Here is a 19558-nt window from a genome sequence, read left to right as displayed (position 1 = left end):
ACTGGGTGGGAGTGGCTTGGCAATCATGTGACTGGGTGGACGTGGCCAACTTGTAAAATGTGATGAAACTCATTTAACAACGCTCTTGCTTAGCAACCAAAATATTGGCTCAGAAACTCTGGCATTTGAAGCACGCAAGTCTTAAAGCTGTCAAGTTACAAGACCCTTGCACCCCTAACCCTTTAGTAAAAGAAACCCAAGGGGTGTTCAAACTTGACAGCTTTAAGACTTGTGGACTTCAACTCCCAGAATTCCTCCTCTCGCTCTTCATCTTGATGATGTGCGGACGGGCGGGGGGAGGGAGCTGGAACCGGTTCTAAACAGCACTGTCGATTTGTTGAACCTCTTCTATAGAAGAGGTTAGAACTGGCAGGAACCCACCCCTGGATCTGGCCCACAGAGCTGCCCCCAAAACAACAAAGGACTGGCCTGCGGTGCTTCTGCCAATGAAAATTGAGCTTGGGAAGGTTACAGGCAGCCCTCTTGAGCTCTGTTTTCTCTTGGAGAGGATTGCAGGAGGCTGTCACAGTTTAAAATGGAGCTCGGGAGCCCATTTTCACTGGCAGAGCACTTGGGCCACCACAGGCGCCCCCAACATGAGTGATGTCAAGCTGGCCACGCCCACCTCAATGAAGTTGAGTTTGACACCCTTGATCTACACTTTTGTCTCATTCTGTACATGGCTACTACAGGTGGATATCTCAGACAACTTCAGAACTCCCTATTCTCTATTGACCTCTTACTGGGAAAAGTTGACAAACTCCATGAATGGGAAGATTGGAGGGCACCCAACCCCAAGCTGTAGTAGTAGTGGTTCCAAAGCACAGGTTCTGCAGTGTAGTGTTGTGGCCCACCAGCGGCCAGCAGAGCTGGCAACAGATTCGGACAGTGAGGAGGTTGGGGAGGAACATGGAGTCTGGGGAAGGCTCTGTGTCGGAGGCAGAAAGGGGGCCAGAGCTGTATGCCAGTTATCCGCTGCCTTCGGAGTCAGAGATCAGTGAGGCAGAAGAACAGCTGGAGCTTGTTCCCAATGTGTGCATGCGCAGAGTTTCCAGGCAAAGGGAACAGCTAAAGAGCAAGGGTCGACTTGGGAGTAAGGTCACAGGTGAATGATAAATGGCCACACCCAGAGGAAATAAAAGAGGAGCAAAAGGGGAGTGGAGTTTGCAGGAGACAATTAGTTCACTTAATTGGTTCGTGACTCTCCGAGGCTCCTTGCCAAGTTTTGCAGATATCTGTCAGCTCTCCAAGCCAGATAAGGTCTCTGACTGTAAATCCTCCCTTTGAAAGACTTTGCTGGATGTGAATGAGCAGAACTCACACTCAATTAATAAAGGGTTTTTTTGTAGGGACAAGGAGTTTGCTTCATGCTCTTGGGAAGCCTCAGTCAGAACATGTAGCTTGCCTTCTTGATTCACTCACCCAAGTGCTGGAAATATTCCTCAACCCCACTCCATGCATTCTTTTCAATGAAAGTCTTCACAAGGGACCAGGGCTGTTTCCGATATCGAATTTCGGAGGAGACTCTGTAATGGAGAACGAACTGTTACAGGTGGCCCAAAAAACCCCCTTTCTGTTCCCCTCGTGGAATGCTGGGAACTGCGAAGAGGGATCCATTTGGCAAAGAACGGAATACTTTGTTTGTCTTGGAAACCCAAAAGATCTCTGGCGTTATTTAATCTTCCCTATATCTATCTCATCTTCTTCCATTTCTTCTGCCGTTACAAGATCAAGTGTTCTCCAAGGAGGTCGGCGGCTCAGTAACCTTTGTGTTTTCAGAACCGGGAAGGTGGGGATATAGGTCATTCTTTGTTGCTGAATGCCACATGTAAGCTGACCCGAAGATGCTCAGAGTCATGCATTTAGATTACAGTCTCCATCTCAACATGAACACTGAGCAGCAAACCGTGAACTGGCTGGCTTCAAATGTTTTTGCATTGCTTCTTCCCCATTCTGATTGAATAACAGAATAACAGAGTTGGAAGGGACCTTAGAGGTCTTCTAGTCCAACCCCCTGATCAAGCAGAAAACCTTATGCCACATCGGATAAATGGCTGCCCAATCTCTTTTTAAAAATCCTCCAGTGTTGGAGCATTCACGACTTCTGGAAGCAAGTCGTTCCATTAGTTTATTATTCCCACGGTCAGGAAATTTCTCCTTAATTCTAGATTGGTTCTCTCCTTGATTAGTTTCCATCCATTGCTTCTGGTCCTGCCTTCAGGTGCTTTGGAGAACAGCAATAGCACTTAAGACTTATATACCGCTTCATAGTGCTTTTGCAGCCCTCCCTAAGCGGTTTACAAAGTCAGCCTCTTGCCCCCAACAATCTGGCTCCTCATTTTACTGATCTCGGAAGGATGGAAGGCTGAGTCAATCTTGAGCCGCTCAGAATCGAACTCCTGGAGTGAACTGTGAGCTAGCCTGCAGTACTGCATTCTAACCACTGAGCCATCATAACTCTTATCTTCTTTGTGGCAGTCCCTTAGATATTGGAATACTGCTATCATGTTACCTCCCAGTCCAGTGATGGTTAATCTTTTTGTCCCTGTGTGCCGAAAGTGCGCAAAAAGCCTCCTTGAAGCCTCCTGGGACCAAAAATGGGGCACAAGGGACACTGCTCCCCCCACTCCTCCCTGCATACACACGTGACACCCCCCACCATCCACGCATGTGCGTGTGACCCCTTGTGCATGAGTACGCATCTTACACATGCTCACCCAAAATCAGCTGGCAGGCAGAAGGCACGCGCGCATGCGCAGAGGAGCTGAGCTGAGGCAATGGCTCATGTGCCCGCAGAGAGGCTCCATGTGCCACAGGTTCACCATCAAGGCCCTAGTCCTTCTTTTCATGTAGCACTGACTGATGCATCTTTTTCACCCCAATCAAGAGTTTTAGAGAATTTGAACTTTTGTACATCTTTGTCTGATTCATGCAATGTCCTTCTACGGATTTAAGTGTACGGCTACGTGGCATCAATAGCAATAGCAATAGCAGTTAGACTTATATACCGCTTCATAGGGCTTTCAGCCCTCTCTAAGCGGTTTACAGAGTCAGCATATTGCCCCCAACAACAATCCGGGTCCTCATTTTACCCACCTCGGAAGGATGGAAGGCTGAGTCAACCCTGAGCCGGTGAGATTGGAACCACCGAACTGCAGTTAGCAGTCAGCTGAAGTGGCCTGCAGTACTGCACTCTAACCACTGCGCCACCTCGGCTCTATTGATCAAGAGGGCTCTCTAATGCTTTTGCTCCCCCGAGCATCAAGAGAAAAGGGATTTGCAATCGGATGTCCTCCTGGGCCTGGGATGATTTTAATAGCAATAGCAATAGCAGTTAGACTTATATGCCGCTTCATAGGGCTTTCAGCCCTCTCTAAGTGGTTTACAGAGTCATCATATCGCCCTCACAGTCTGGGTCGTCATTTCACCCACCTCAGAAGGATGGAAGGCTGAGTCAACCTTGAGCCGGTGAGATTAGAACCGCTGAACTGCAGACAACAGTCAGCTGAAGTGGCCTGCAGTACTGCACCCTAACCACTGCGCCACCTCGGCTCTAACATATTAATGAGATTGAAAACAAAAGCAATGAACCCAAATGTAATCAGGAGCTGATTCTAGAGACGGGCAGCCCTACAAAATGGATTGATTGATTCATGGAACGGAAGGAAGAATGAATGAACTCTTAACGAAGAGGAATGAAATCATGAGCCGTATTTTACATAATGATGCCATGACGTGACTCGCTCATTTGTTATCACTTGTCATGATACAAAATCTAAGGTGCGTCTTTCACTCTATAACACAACCCAGGTCAACATTTTGATGAAGTTGAAGCTTATTATGGCTGCCACGGGCAACCCCCAGCCCCCCACCCTCCCACACCGTTTCTTCCCCAGTAATTTCCATTATGTTTTAGATTCTCCCAACTGAATTCCTTGAAAAATATGGGGGGAAACACGTTTTTTTGCCAACCGTACAGGTGCAGCCCAGAAGGGAGAGAGAGCCCAAGAATGAATACCTGAGCCTGGCTTTGCTTTTGGCTACGGTGGTGATGCAATACCGATGCACAGTGTAGAAGTAATCCTGGTAAGGGATGCCCTGAGTGACCACCTCGGAGTCCACCACGCAGCCTCCATTCTTGGAACTGGCACGGAAAAGAGTCTAGCATCCAGCGGGCAAGGAGGAAGAGAAAGGCACGATAAGTAGATAATTCAGTTTTTGGTACCCATCCTTGCAAAAATGCTGTGCTTTACCCCATGGCCCATCTGTTTGTTCATATAACAGTCTCAAGCAAACAGTGGCTTAAAAATTAATTACAGGGTAGTCCTCGGCCTACAACCACAATCATCATCCTCTTTTAACCACCCCATAATCCCTTGCTGGGTGGAGTCTGGGCAACTGAATGGAGCTAGCAGTTTTAATGGCCAGATTCCCTTCCTGTTGCCATAGCGGAGATTTGTTCAGCAGATATATTCTCAGTGTGCCCAGAGAGAAAAATATCTGCCTCTACCTAGGATCAAACTCACAACCTCCTGATTGGGAGGCAAGAGCTCCATCTCTAGGCCACCGCACCACTAGACTTACAACTACAACGGAGCCCAATATTCCTGTTGCTAAGTGAAACATTTGTTAAGTGAATGTTGGCCCAATTGTTAAGTGAATCGCCAAAGTCGTTAAGTTAGCAACACGTTTTTTAAGTTGAATCTGGTTTGCCTGTTGACTTGGCTTGTCCGAAGGTCGCAAAAGGGGATCCCATCACCCCGGGACACTACAACCGTCATAAATATGAGTCAATTGCCAACTGTCTGAATTCTGATCATATGACCGTGGGGAGGCGGCGACAGTCGTAAGTGTGAAAAAAAGCCATGGATCACTTTTTTCAGTGCCATTGTAACTTCGAACTGTCACTAAATGAACTGTTTGAAGGCGAGGACTACCTGTCCTAGGAACAGCAGATCACAATACCGTGACCTTGCTTTGTCCACCCCTCTTAATACAGGTAGTCCTCAAGTTGCAACAGTTCATTTAGCGACCGTTCAAAGTTAAACGGCACTGAAAAATGTGCACTTACGACCCCCTTTTCACACTTACGACCTTGATCACGTGATCAAAATTCAGGGCGCTTGGCCATGGGTACATATTTATGACCGTTGCTGTGTCCCAAGGTCACCTAATCCACTCTTGCGACTCAACGAGCAAAGCCAATGGGGAAGCCAGATTCACTTAACAACCAGGTTGTTCACTTATCAATGGCAGTGATTCGTTTAACGACTGTGGCAAGAAAAGTCAGAAAATGGAGCAAAGCTCACTTAAATCAATGTCTCACTTAACGACGGAAATGTTGGGCTGCATGGTGGTCATAACTCGAGGACTTCCTGCATTTTTTAGGAACCCACCTGAGTCTCCACCACAGGTGCAGCCTTGGGTCCCAAAGGGTTACTGATGGGGATAGTGTAGGTGATGACACGGCTTTGATGACACTTGCTGTCTCCACTCCATGAACTCAGCGTAACATCTAGGAAGCGGGAGAAGGAAAAGTTGGGGACAGGGTAGGAAAACCGAGTGATAATTAAAATAACAGGCTATTATTACTTGTTTTAAAAGGATAGCACTAAAGTCTTAGTTGATGAAACACAGATGATCATTTCGTGAACTCTGGATTCGGCAAACACAGGTCCACACTCTTTTTAATGGACGTTAGTTCGTGGAGTCAAGGTTTTATACCGCAACCCCCACAACTTACATCAAGCGTGTAATTATGCAAATGACAAAAGCAGGCACAGATTTGGATTTAACGCGGACACCCGTTATCTCTGAAGGTTGCAAGGCTTTAGTATAAATGGCTTCCAGCCCCAAAAATACAAAAAAGGCAGATTAAAAAACAGGCAGGACTCAAGGTTTGAAAGGGTGGCTACCTGTTCTGTGTGCCTAAGATACAGCCAGTTTAAGTCAACCTGGGGTCTTTGGCTCTGCCGGGGAACTACGATCCATTCTCACAACCATTAACTTTGGACTGAAAAGGAAAAGGATCATAGGACTGAATGGATGAATTCAACCAGGGGCGTTCTGTGGCTCACGGGGGGAGGGGGGGTTGCAGTTGTTGGAGCCCCCTAGGATTTTGGGGGGGAGGGTGTTAGGCCTGGGGATTTGGCTTCCTGTGAGGGAAGGCTCTGAGGGAAAATGGCTGCCCTATTTGCATCTTAAGGTAAAGATAAAGGTTCCCCTCGCATATATGTGCTAGTCATTCCCGACTCTAGGGGGCGGTGCTCATCTCCATTTCAAAGCCGAAGAAGAGCCAGCGCTATCCGAAGACGTCTCCGTGGTCATGTGGCCGGCATGACTAAACTCCGAAAGTGTGAAATTAACACTTAGGGATTCACCCTTTGGGTGTGAAATTACCAGGAGACAGCTGAACAATAATAATAGAGCTTTATTATTGAGCTTTTGCAAAAGGGATCTCCATACTCAAATGGCGAAGCCAAAGAGGACGTCTTCCGTAGAAATACATGATAGTTATGTCGGTTCACCGACAAAAGGGCGAACGACAAAACCGCGCCCGACTAAACCGCAGTGACAAAACCGCGTGTTCTAAAGCGCTCTGACGAATGAGCGCTGAATCGCGCTGACAACAGCGCGGCAACAGAAGCACGCTGTAAAACTAAACCTAACCCTAAACCTAAACCTAAACCTAAACGTAACGCTAACCCTAACCCTAACCCTAACCCTAACCCTTAACCTTAAGTTAAATCGGCTTTCTATCGATGCGCTGTTGTAAAGCGCCCTTCTGTCTCTGCACTGTTGTCGCTGCGCTGTTGTCGCTGCGTTGATGACGTCGCGGTTTTAGCGACACGGTTTAGTCAGGCGCGGATTTGTCGTTCGCCCTTTTGTCAGGTCACGAATTACGTATATACATTTTCAGAAGCTTGGCCTTGGTACTACCCACTCATCCTATTGGCTAAATTCTGGTTAGGTAAGGGTCCTCTCCTCGTAACTTCCATCCCATCTGATCCCCCATTTCCAGTATCTCCATCCCTTTTGGCATATTGTCCGTCCTGTTTAGCAGCTGCTACTATAGTCAGCATTATTACTTTTAGCATGGCAACTAGACAGCCTGACCTGCCAGCTATCTTCTGTGACCTGCCAACTATCTTTAACCAATCTTGTTATCGTAACTACAGATAACACTCTTACATAATGTCTTACTTAATATTCTAGTAAACTGTCTTAGGTTACTTGGAGGCTAAATATGGCGTTACCATTGCTCTATCTTTTACAGGAATAATTCTTACTTCTCACAATCCCTCCTTTTCTGTTTTACCCTTATAAAGGTTAGCAAAACAAAAGAAAGTCCAGTTGCCTTTTGAAAAAGCACCTTGAAAAAGGACGTTTAGTTGAAGACTTTCTAACAGATTATGGATTAGGCTTTTTACTATGACCCGGCAAGATGGAAGGTCCTGTCTCTAGCAATCAGGGAAGTTTGTACCTGGCTGTTTATGCAACAGCTACCCTAATATTTATCCAATACATCAGCTGGAAACCAGGTTATGGAGGTTTAAGGTTAATCCATCAAATGAGACAGAAAACAACAGCGGTCCTTTGCTTTTGCAATGCAAACTCTGGCCTGAACTTTTGCTCCCGAATAGCCACCGAGGATGTGATTTGAACCGGTTTCCTCCCCTACCTGTGAATTTGCGTTGGTCCAGAAAGCTGTGTATGAACTGGGAGTCGCTGAAGAGCATCTGCTGCAGCCTCTCAGCTCCAACGTGATACACGGCGTTGATCAGGAGCCGCCCTGGCAAGTCTGTGAAGAAGGCTTCCACCTCAGCTGGGGAAGGAAGAACGAGAGAAGGTTGGGTGAGATCTCCCAATCTGAAATCTAGGACAATTCAGGCAGGACGGAGGCGGCCCTCACCTTCGTCTTGCGTGGAAGAGGAGGAATTGCTCATGTCGGTGGGGAGCTCTTCGCTGGGAGGCAGGTCCCCCTCCGGGGGGGACACAGCAACAGACCCTTGCACCAAATCTTCCAGAGGGGGGTCTGTGGCTGAGGTCACTGTGTGGCTGGATGAAGCATCCATTTGGCTGTCAGTGTTGTCCTCCAGATCTTCCGCCAGCTGCAAAGGAAAGCAAGTCGGCATTAGATTCAACCCAGGTGAGCTTTGGAGATGGGCTCCATTCAGTGGGGAAAATTCAACTTTTTTTAAAACTACTGGTTCTGTGGGCGTGGCTTGGTGGGCGTAGCAGGGGAAGGATACTGCAAATCTCCATTCCCTCTCCAGCCAGAAGTGGTATTTGTCAGTTCTCCGTACTGCTCAAAATTTCTGCTGCTCCAGAACCTGTCAGAACCTGCTGAATTTCACCCTGGCTCCGTTTGAAATGCACATTTGGTCACGATTTGACACTCAGCATCTGGACAGCCAATGATATATCAACCAAAATATTTGCTATTTTGAGCCATGGTGGCGCAGTGGTTAGAGTGCAGTACTGCAGGCTACTTCTGCTGGCTGTCAGAAGTTTGGCAGTTTGAGTCTCACGGGCTCAAGGTTGACTCAGCCTTCCGTCCTTCTGAGGACTGTAAAATGAGAACCCAGATTGTTGGGGGCAAGAGGCTGACTCTGTAAACTGCTAAGAGAGAGCTGTAAAAGCACGGTGAAGCGGTATACAAGCGCTATTTCTATTTCTATTTGATACGTTCCATGCAGCAAAAGGTTAAACAGGTAGTCCTTGACTTAAAACCATTTGTTTAGTGACTGTTTGAAGTGACAGTGATACCGAAAAAGTCCTTTTACAATATTCAATGGGACTCGCTTCTAAGTAGACATGCATTGGGCTATAAATAATTCTCAGAGCTAAAATCTCTCTCCTTTGTAAGTCGCAGTAGAGTTAGAAATCACAAAACCATTTTAGCTAGATGTGTTTCCCTAGATCAGCTTCATTTTTAAGGATTCCGAAATATCCTTGGACATTTCCCAAATCTGTGAAAAACAACCACAAAGTGTGTTGGGTTTCTGCATTCTTTTCTTTAGCTGCTTAAAAAAGGGAGTATTATTAGACCAGCTATCTAAAAATACTCTTGATATAGTCAAAGCTGAACTGAAAATTTCATATGTTTGGGCAGCCGGAGAAAAGGGCTTTTAATAGGAGGCATGAAATCAAACATAATTACTTTCCACGCAAAAAAAAAAAAAATTAATCAATGGGATTAAATCACGCATTACTGTAGGGTAAGTAGTGCTTATGGGAGACAAAAATCTAGGAATGGACCTTCATAACATTCCAGCTGTCTTCTGAATCTCCTGTCCTCACCGATGTGGTCCCATCGCTGCTACTGGCCAGTGAATTGATGCTGTGACTGGTGTCCCTTTTGTCCAGCAAGGGACTGGTGTCCAGTTTGAGTTCAGTGTTGCAGCGGGATGTCAGCTCTGTCAGGTCAATATCATCTCCAATTTCTTTCTGGCTTCTGTTGTGATTCAGGGCAAGAGAGAGATAAAAGAGAGGGCAATTTGAAAGGAATAATTAGCAAGGATAATTTATGGAAGGATCAACCTTGAGAAAGGCTGTTCACCATCTCCTGCAGATGGCAAAGAGGCAGCTAAGAGGTTATGGCTACAGGTTCCATTCCCTGACCCAGGTGAAAACTGCCCTGTCCACAGGACGGTAGATACTCACCCCAAGCCATTGAGGTCATCAATGGGAGAAACGTAATCATCATCTTCACTGGTCAAGCCAAGTTCAGAACCGTAGCATTGGTGAACAATGTGCCAGAGTTCTCGCGGGGGCAAAGTCTGGTGGCAATGGAAGAACGCGGCATTAAGAGAGGAAACAAAGAAGCAGATACAGAGCACAGCCACGGAAGAGCTTATCACAATAAGTCAACATTGGTTTCCACCGTGGATTGCTGAGCAAGCTGTAAACGGCTGGGTTCATCTATTGCAGAATGGCACAAACTATGGTTTTCAGACCATAATGGCTGCATTCGTGCAACGTATTAAGTGCAGGGAGTCATGAAGATGACTTTGTAGAACAACCTTGAAGCTGTTAGGGCAACAGAATGTACAGAAGAAGAAGCATGCATTAAATCCAGGAAGGTTGGTTGGTTGGTTGGTTTATTGGATTTATATGCCGCCCTTCTTCCAAGGACTCAGGGCAGCATACAATATTAAAAAAAAAAAACATTATAAAGTTTTAAAAAATTAGCTAGAATATCCAAAAAACAAATCCAATTAAGATTCACAATAACATTTTTTTTAAAAATCGATTAAAATTAACAATAATCAATAATTTGTTTTGTTTTGTTCAGGCCAGGCTGGCTTGCTGGAAAAGCCAACTTTTTAGGGCGCGTCGGAAGGACTGGAGGTTGGGGATTATACGAAGCTCCAGGGGCAGCTCATTGTGGGTGGGAAAGTATAGGTTGTTCTCGACTTACAACTGAGCCGAGGTGGCGCAGTGGTTAGAGTGCAGCACTGCAGACCACTTCAGCTGACTGCAGTTCGGCTGTTCAAATCTCACCGGCTCAGGGTTGACTCAGCCTTCCATCCTTCCGAGGTGGGTAAAATGAGGACCCGGATTGTTGGGGGCTAAAGGCTGACTCTGTAAAACCGCTTAGAGAGGGCTGAAAGCCCTATGAAGCGGTATATAAGTCTAACTGCTATTGCTATTGCTATTACACCTGCAATTGAGCCCAACATCCCTGTTGTTAAGTCAAACATTTCTTATGTGAATTACGCCTCATTTTATGACCTTTCTTGCCACTGTTGCTAAGCGAATCACTATGGTTGTTAAATTAGCAGCATGGCTGTTCGGTGAATCGGGCTTCCCCGTTGACTTTGCTTGTCAGAAAGTCTCAAAAGGGTGATCACACGACCTTGGGGCGCAGCAAGATTAGATCAAATCTAATCTACCACTATCCAAAAAATTCCTAGGCGGCTTCTCCCCATGTCTGTTCCTACCTTATCCAGAAGTGCATTCTGCCAAAGGCGAAAGATGAGCATGAAGCATCGGTCACGGGCACCAAAAGATGTGAAGAAATGCTGGGGACCAGAAAGAACAATGTTAAGACTTGTTTCCCCCCCCCCTCACCCAAAGTAAGTTCGATTGCGGGGAACTCTTGGCTTCCTGCCCCAGCTTGCGCAATGCATTCTTGCACGAATAACACATCGAAGAGGGTACAGTGATCTCAGGCAGAAACAATGATAGATTTCTGTGAAATGGGCTCGGGCATTTCAAACTGCAAACTTCAACCCCAGAAGGAAAGATCGGCGGCATCTAAGCGACCTTAAAGATTGCAAGCTGTCTAAACCACAATTGTTGGTGGAAGATTGTAATCTCAAGACTTCCTGGATGTGCATATCTTGCAGGGCATGTGCAAAGACTGCACCGTTGTTTTCTGTAAAGTGTGCGGTCACAGGTCATTAAACTGTGCAAAGGGAGGATGGTTCCACGTGAATAATTCCAATTTCGTTGTATATATGATGTACAATGACAATAAAGGCCTTGAACTTTGAAAATGATTATCTACAGGCAATCTAGAGATAGGGTCACACCCATTTTTCTTTGGAATTCTTTGTACCCGATGTGCTTTCTCTTTTCTAGGACGTTGGTTAGGGCTATAAATCAGGAGGAGATGCCTCTGAGATAAAGGCCTCGCCCTTGCTCACCGAAGATGCCAGAAGAAGAACCTAGGAAATCTAGGACAAGAATGAGACAGGGAGAAACCAAAGGGGCTTCTTCAAAAGACACCTGGACTTTTCTATGGTTTTTTTCCCTTGAAGAAGGCGTTTTGTTCCTTCAGTTCTGAAGAAGCTTCTTGGATGAGAAGCGCAGCATCTTCAAGGAAAAGAAAAGTCCAGTTGCCCTTTGAAAAAGCATCTTTGGGATAACCATGGCCTGGATGACTGAGAATATCTATAGACAGAGAGAGAGGCAGAAAGGAGAGGAACAAGCCAACAACAGTGAGTTATCAGTGAGTTAGGCTCTCTTCTTGCACAGGAAGAAAGATAACCCAGATTCACCGGTAAAATCTAGTCAAATATTTACACTGTGTAGAAGGTCCACCATGTGCCCCCTACACTCTGAAAAGTGGAGAAAAGAGAAAAGGAAGTTGGGACAGAGAAAGGCTGGTATTCTTTGATCAGCTCCTAGACACCCTTATATTTTCCCAGTGGCACTGAGCATTCATGTACAGCTTCAGAATGGCTATTCTGGGGAATTCTGGGAGATGAAATCCACACATCTTCAAATTGCCAAGGTTGAGAAACACCGGTCTAGAATAAAGATGGGAAGTTTCCACAACTGGAATTTCCTGGCTATTGCAAATTTCTGCCAAATCTGTAATTGCGGATTTCTGCAAATCCCAGGGAGAAGCCATCTTGTAAAATTAGCTGGGGCCCTTTGCAGCCATCCAGTTCTGAGATTCACATCCCCCTGAACCACCTCTGATGATAATACAGGAAGCAAATTCTCGCAGTTTGAGTCAGGAAACACACACATAATGAAACTAATGCTAGAAGAGAAGTAATACAGATTTAAATCAAATTGAACCCCACAGTGGAAAATCTTGGCCTTGTCTGTTCTCATGTATGAAGTATCCTCATCTGTTTTACAGCATTTCCTCATTGAAGTTTTAAAAAAAGCAAAATAAGGCCCTCAACTAAAAAAACAAGGAGGGGGGATCGCTACCCATTTGTTTGTTTGTTTATTATTTGTTTGTTTGTTTATTTAAGACATTTATATGGCTGCCAATTCACACATAGATGACTCCAGGCATTCAGTCCAACTATAAGCCTTCCACTTCTAAGTTATTTTCTGCTTTTATTCTATTCTACTCTATTTTTATGTTGCTTTTAAAGTTTACTTTAATTTTATTCTGGGTATTATTATTTTCATTTATTTTTTTCCACTTTGGCAAGGTTTTTTTCCCCCCTACAAAAATGGCAAGCAGATTTGTGCAGCTTCAAATTGCTTTAGCGGTAGAGATGCCTATAGAGAACATGAGAACCAAATCAGATTAACAGATTAACAGAGTTGGAAGGGACCTTGTAGGTCATCTAGTCCAACCCCCTGCCCAAGCATTTCTGACCATTTCTGACAGATAGCAGTCCAGTCTCTTCTTGAAAGCTTTCAGGGATGATGCTCCCACAACTTCCGAATACAACTTCTGTTCCTTTGGTTGATTGTTCTCACTGTCAGAAAATTTCTCCTTATTTCCAGGTTGAATCTCTCCTTGTTCAGTTTCCATCCATTATTCCTTTTCTTGGAAAACTGCTTGATCCCCCACTCTCTGTGGCAGCCCCTCAAATATTGGCACATTGCTATCATGTCTCCCCTGGTCCTTCTCTTCACTAGACTAGCCATGCCCAGTTCCTGCAACCATTCATCATAATCAATAATAACAGATAACAAATTTTTGCCCAGTTTTGCAACATCTGAAGAAAATCAGAGACTGGGGCCCTTTGCTGGCAGATTATAAAACGCAGCATCTTGGAAATGATAATTATCTATCCCCAGGCTTGGATTCTTATGGGATACGCAACGATCTCACCTTCTCGGTCTCTGTGCAAATCTGAATTGCGTTGGGGATCAGCTTGGCGGTTTTTTCCTTCTTGATGCATATCACCTCCTTCAGCTGGATGGAGATCTATCATGGAAGGTGACACAGAGGTTAGTGGCCAGGAGAGGAAGAGCTAAAAGCAATCAAAAGGGTCCTGGATGCATCATTTACCGTGGTCTCCCATCGAAAAATGTTGCTGTAGAAGCAGATCCAGTTCTCCGATAGATAAAGCCGTCCTTGAAGGAGGATGTCACGCTGCAACGCACAGGAGTAATCTAAGGAGACAGGAGATGTTTGGGAGGGGCACGGAAAGCGGGAAACAGAAACTACAAGTTAATATTGGGAGATTTTCCTCGCAGCCTGGTACTAAGCAGGCTCCAAGCCCAGAGATACTCGCCCAAGTCCCGACGCTTTTATTTCAGGTACAGGTAATCCACAATTTATGACCGCAACTCAGCCCAAAATTAGGGTTGTAAGTCCTGCCCAGTCATTAAGAGGATCATCACAAAATGATTTCACTTTTTTGCATGGTCCTTAATTGCAAATGCTGCAATTCCTAAGTGAACCAATTGTCCACCGTGGGCAGAAATGAGAAGTAAACACCAATTTCCAATTCGACAGAAATGAGAAGTAAACGTCAATTCCTAGGGTTGGGGCAGGGGTGGGGGGAATGTTGTAAATTGTGGTCGCATGCAAATGGACGTAAATGTAAATTGGTTTTGCTTATGCGACCCGGAATGTGGGGTGGGGGGGTTAGCTATTGGAACTTCAGATCTGGATCATAAGTATTTTTTCCGTCATACCTTTGAACGGTTGACTGGTTGCAAGTTCAGGCCTAGCCAGGGGAGGTTTGCAGGGGTTGAGAACCTCTAGCTAAGATTCTGTGCAGTTCGGAGAACCCCCAAATCCCATTCCTGGCTGGCCACGCCCCTCCCATTAGTCCCCATGCGGCCCGTTTTGGATGCAGGTAAATGCAGGGCCCGCTCGGAGGCTCAGGGAGGGCGAAAAACAGGCCTACTGGAAGTTCGGGAAAGCGAGAAACAGGCCTCCAGAACCTGGGGAGGCTGTTTTTGCCCCCCCCCCCATGATGCAGGAGGCCGACTAGGCCACGCACACCATGGCCACGCCTACCCAGCAATCGGGCAGAGAAACTCTTGCTAAAAACTTTGAAGCCCACTCCTGGGTCTACCTGTACATTGGCTAAGCTCACACAGTATGGTTAACTTAGTTGGGAACCCATTTTTATGTCCCACCCTCTGAACTACAACTAAACCGACACACAAGATACCTATGCCACCAAAACACTATCGTAGGCAAAGCTAAAACCGGCTATGCTTTTTTTGCACATTACACAACTGCAACGGTGGACTTTGTAACTGATAACCAGAGATAGACAGCAATCAAAAAAAAAAAGGAGAGGGAGGGGGCTGAATATGGCTGTGACAATAACAATTACAAACCACTTGTGTTTTTTAAAAACCCAAGGCATGCAAAACATGTCTAAACATGATAACTCCAGTTCTTCCCCCTTGCTTTTAATTCTACCCTCTGGAATGTTGAGTTATTTGAAGACTATCATAAACCACTGAAGTGGCAAGCATTCCAGGGTTGGAAATTACCCAGCCCCCAAACTGAAAGAAAGAACAGGAAAAGCACTGAATTTCCCCCCCTTATTTCCTGCACTTTCCAAAGTTGTTAGCATTTAGCACTTAAGACTTATACACCGCTTCATGCTTTTACAGCCCTCTCTAAGTGGTTTACAGAATCAGCCTCTTGCCCCCAACAATCTGGCTCCTCATTTTACCCACCTCGGAAGGATGGAAGGCTGAGTCAACCTTGAGCCTGGTGAGATTTGAACTGCCAAAGTGCAGCTAGCAGTCAGCTGAAGTCGCCTGCAGTACTGCACTGTAACCACTGCACTACCTTGGCTCTTCTCAATTGTTCTCCCAAGGATTTCTTCCACCGTCTTTACGCAGTCACCAATAAGCGATGACCAATTGTATCATCAAGTCGGTGTTAACTCTTAGCGAACGCATAGGTAGATTTTGTCAAAATTGGATGATCTGCCCTTAACTAGGTCTTCCAAAGATGCAGCCATCGTCACTCGAACTGAGTCCTCACACCTTGCTGATGACTGTCCTCTTTCCAAGCATGAGAACCTTCTCCAGATATCTGGGTCTTCACACAATGTGTCCAAAGTAGAATAATTTAAGCCTGATCATTTCTGCTTCAAGCAAGAACATTGGGTTTGCTTTGTTTGAAGGCCCATTTGTTTTCTTGGCTATCTGTGGTATTCTCAGGAGCCTTCTCCAAGGCCAAAGTTGGAGTCTCCACCTCCAAAGTGCCAAGACCCTTTTTCTCCTGCTTCTTCCAAGTCCAACTTAGCCTTCCACTGAGGTCACACAGAATACTACAGCCTATTCTGACCTTTATACAGTCTCTAGCTCCTGTAAGTGATCCTATGTGCCCAGTTCACCCGCCCAGTTATTTAGATCCAAACACAAGCCATTCCCAACCCCCATCTCCTCTGGTGGCCTCACCTACAAGAAGACGCTCAGCTTCAGGCAGCCCTTTGAAGATCCTGCGGAAGTCTTCGTTGCGTTGCTTGTAGGTGGGACTCAGCATCTGCCAATACATAAACAGAGGCCTTAGGGTGAGTTGGTCTTCTTTACCTTCAGCTCAACCAGCCTTTCCAGCCTGGCACAAACTCCAGATGGTTTTGGCAATCAACAACACAGTCACATCTGATGGACCTTTCTGCACAAAACGCCCAGTTCAGAGAAGGAGATATATATAGCCACTTCTACCACTTTATAGGGAAGTAGGTTCTAGGGAAGACATTTGCTAGCTGGGTCTGACAGCAATGTTTTCACCAAGAAGATGAAGAGTTGCACAAGAGTGAGATTGTGTCTGTTATTACTTTTTAAAAAGAAAATTAATCCTGTCTTTCCTGAAACTTTGATTTGGGGCTTTACCGATTAGATAGATTTGTTGTTATAGAAACAGCTAGTTTTTAGGTAACAGTAAAGGTTCCCCTCGCACATCTGTGCTAATCGTTCCCAACTCTAAGGGGAGAGGTGCTCATCTCTGTTTCAAAGCCGAAGAGACAGCGCTATCCGAAGACGTCTCCGTGATCATGTGGATGGCATGATTAAACGCCGAAAGCGCACAGAACGCTGTTCCCTTCCCACCAAAGGTGGTCCCTATTTTTCTACTTGCACTTTTTTACGTGCTTTCGAACTGCTAGGTTGGCAGAACCTGGGACAAGTAACGGGAGCTCACTCCATTAAGCGGCGCTAGGGATTCAAACTGCTGAACTGCCGACCTTTCTGATCAACAAGCTCAGCGTCTTAGCCATTGAGCCATCGCATCCCATGCTAGTTTATACTATTATGTAAAAGTAAAAAAGTTGATGTTCGATGTTAATGCCTTATTTTACTGCAACAAAGGAGTCGGAAGTCAATGCCTTTTTTTCCCCTTACCCCCTTGCTTTCCCCCACTATCCATTTCCCTTCCCAAATTTCCCTACTATTTACTTTTGTATTCTCCTTGTGTACTATACTATAAAATAACAACAATAATAATAACAACAACAGCAGCAGGTACATTAAAGAAAGAAACAGAGTCACTAATCCTGGCTGCGCAAGAACAAGCTATCCGCACAAATGCCATTAAGGCCAAAATTGAAAAATCCTCTGATGATGCCAAATGCAGACTTTGCAAAGAAGCTGATGAAACTGTTGATCACATACTCAGCGGCTGTAAAAAAATTGCGCAGACTGATTATAAATTGCGGCACAATTCAGTAGCACAAATGATCCATTGGAATTTGTGCAAAAATTATAATATTAAAACAGCAACAAACTGGTGGGAACATAAGCCTGAAAAAGTCAATGAAAATCAGTTGGTCAAGATCTTGTAGGATTTTCGCATACAAACGGACAAAATACTGGCGTATAATACACCAGACATCACACTGGTTGAGAAAAATAAGGTCACAATCATAGACATCGCAATACCAGGTGATAGCAGGGTCGCCGAGAAGGAACATGAAAAAATCGCAAAATACCAGGACTTGAAAATCGAAATTCAACAATTATGGCACAAACCAGCAGTGATAATTCTAGTGGTAATCGGCACACTGGGTGCTATTCCAAAAGCACTGGAATTATATTTAAAACAGTTAAAAATTGACAAAATCACCATCAGTCAAATGCAAAAAGCCGCACTGCTTGGACCTGCATGCATATTACGAAAATACATTACGACGTCCTAGGCCCCTGGGTGGGGCCCGACTAGTAACCTATGCCAAATCTGGCGAAACAACTGGCCGCTGTGATACAATTCTGTTGTTGCTTAATAATAATAATAAAGACTGCCCACAGCACTTGGCAATGGAGATCTGAAAATAATAGCTCTTTCCTGCACTATACTATTTTTGCTAGGTTCTCACAACACTCTGAATCTGGTTACTAAACTAACCCATTTTCTGGATTCTGTATAATATACTGGACGAAAAATGAGCCAAGCAGGTCGAATGCATAATGTGGGTTAAGCCACAAAACCAAAACAAAACCCCTATTAACCAAAGTTAACACACTGTGCTGATGTTATTATATCTTTAGCTGGTCTGTTTATATGGTGGTGTGAACTCAACAGCTGATTATCTGTTGCTAAGTGAAACAGGGGCTGATTATCTCAAGGAGAGAGAACGGGGAGGTACTGAACAAAATAAAGGGTGTGAATTGTGAACTGGGAAGGTGCCTCAATCCCTTGTTACTTGTTAGATTTATATCTTGTCTTGAGTTTAGAAGTATAAAGCATCCTATATTTCCCCACAACCTACCAGTAATGAAGATAGAGTTGATAAGGAGAGACTAGCCCAAAGTCCTCTGTGTCTGAGAACAACTGGAATATGTTTCTCTCCACTCCAGTCCAGCACCTTCTCCACTAATTCCCCTGTGGCTCTTGGGCCGAGGCAGGAGACTCACCCCAAGGAGCTTCCATGCCTCAAGAACCTAGATTTGAACCTGGATCTTCTCATCCCTCACCTAGCATCCCAGTGGTGGGATTCAAATAATTTTACAGCCAGTTCTCTGCTCTAATGACCAGCTGGGTAGGCGGGACTCAGTGGTCATGTGACCGGGTGGACGAGGCCAACTCAACATCACTCAGGTCGATGGACGCTTCGCGTTAGCTGTGACAATGTAATAAGGGTTAACCGGAGAGGCAGTTTCTGTAAGCAGGGCAAGAAAGATGAGGCTAGAAACAACACCAGAATGTTTCCTCCCTGCCTTCCTTACAGGATTAGCCCTGTAAGGTGAAAAAAAAACAAAAGGAGATTTCTTCCAACAACCAGTTCTACAAATTGCTTAGAAAGTTAACAACCGGTTCTCCTGAATAGGTGGGAACTGGCTGAATCCCACCACTGTAGCATCCTCACCATTCTCCCACACTGGTTCTTGTTCTCAGAGAGAGGGATTGGCTCAAAATCATCCAGGGTGGAAGGGTGGGCTAAGACCTGGATCTGCCTAGTCTTAATTCGACACTTTCACCACTGCACCACATCATTTTCTCATTCATTTCCACAGAGTGTTTTTCATTTGTAACCTAATAAAATCGTTTCCTTCCTCCCTCCCTCCCTTCCCCAAGCACATAAAAGTGCATTCCCCATTTATCAGCCTTGTAATCGTATCACAACGCACACACAACCATTTCTATGTGAGGAAAACTACATATTACCCATTTGTGGAATTGATGGGAAAGTGAAGGAGGAATACCAAAAGATTTATGAAGGAGAGGGGGGGAGGGAGGGAGGGGGAGAGTGAGACACAGAGAGAGAGAGAGAGAGGGAAAGGGAGAGAGGGAGAGAGAGAGAGAGAGAGAGAGATGCCAGAGAATCACCTGGGAAGAAAGGAAGGGAGGTAGCAGAGGGAGGAAAGGTAGGTAGGTAGGTAGGTAGGTAGGTAGGTAGGTAGGTAGGTAGGTAAATAGACGATAGATAGATAGATA

At 45.3% G+C, this 19558-nt stretch overlaps 1 protein-coding gene across 3 annotated transcripts in view; it reads right to left on the bottom strand.

The window, feature by feature from the left end:
• The window catches only part of GRAMD1A (GRAM domain containing 1A), a 59362-nt gene that overhangs the window by 11838 nt on the left and 27966 nt on the right, over positions 1-19558 (bottom strand). For all 3 annotated transcript variants that reach the window (XM_032227233.1, XM_032227235.1, XM_032227234.1), the window contains 11 exons: positions 16087-16171; positions 13718-13821; positions 13538-13633; positions 10947-11027; positions 9667-9782; positions 9262-9457; positions 7913-8111; positions 7682-7825; positions 5397-5515; positions 4019-4161; positions 1423-1526 (listed from right to left, as the gene is read on the bottom strand). In XM_032227233.1, coding sequence (XP_032083124.1) covers positions 1423-1526; positions 4019-4161; positions 5397-5515; positions 7682-7825; positions 7913-8111; positions 9262-9457; positions 9667-9782; positions 10947-11027; positions 13538-13633; positions 13718-13821; positions 16087-16171 — 1387 coding nt within the window. The remainder of the gene's footprint in view (positions 1-1422; positions 1527-4018; positions 4162-5396; positions 5516-7681; positions 7826-7912; positions 8112-9261; positions 9458-9666; positions 9783-10946; positions 11028-13537; positions 13634-13717; positions 13822-16086; positions 16172-19558) is intronic.

Source organism: Thamnophis elegans, chromosome 12 (genome assembly GCF_009769535.1).
Source record: "Thamnophis elegans isolate rThaEle1 chromosome 12, rThaEle1.pri, whole genome shotgun sequence".
Classification (NCBI taxonomy): domain Eukaryota; kingdom Metazoa; phylum Chordata; class Lepidosauria; order Squamata; family Colubridae; genus Thamnophis; species Thamnophis elegans.
This window is presented reverse-complemented; position numbering and strand designations above follow the sequence as displayed.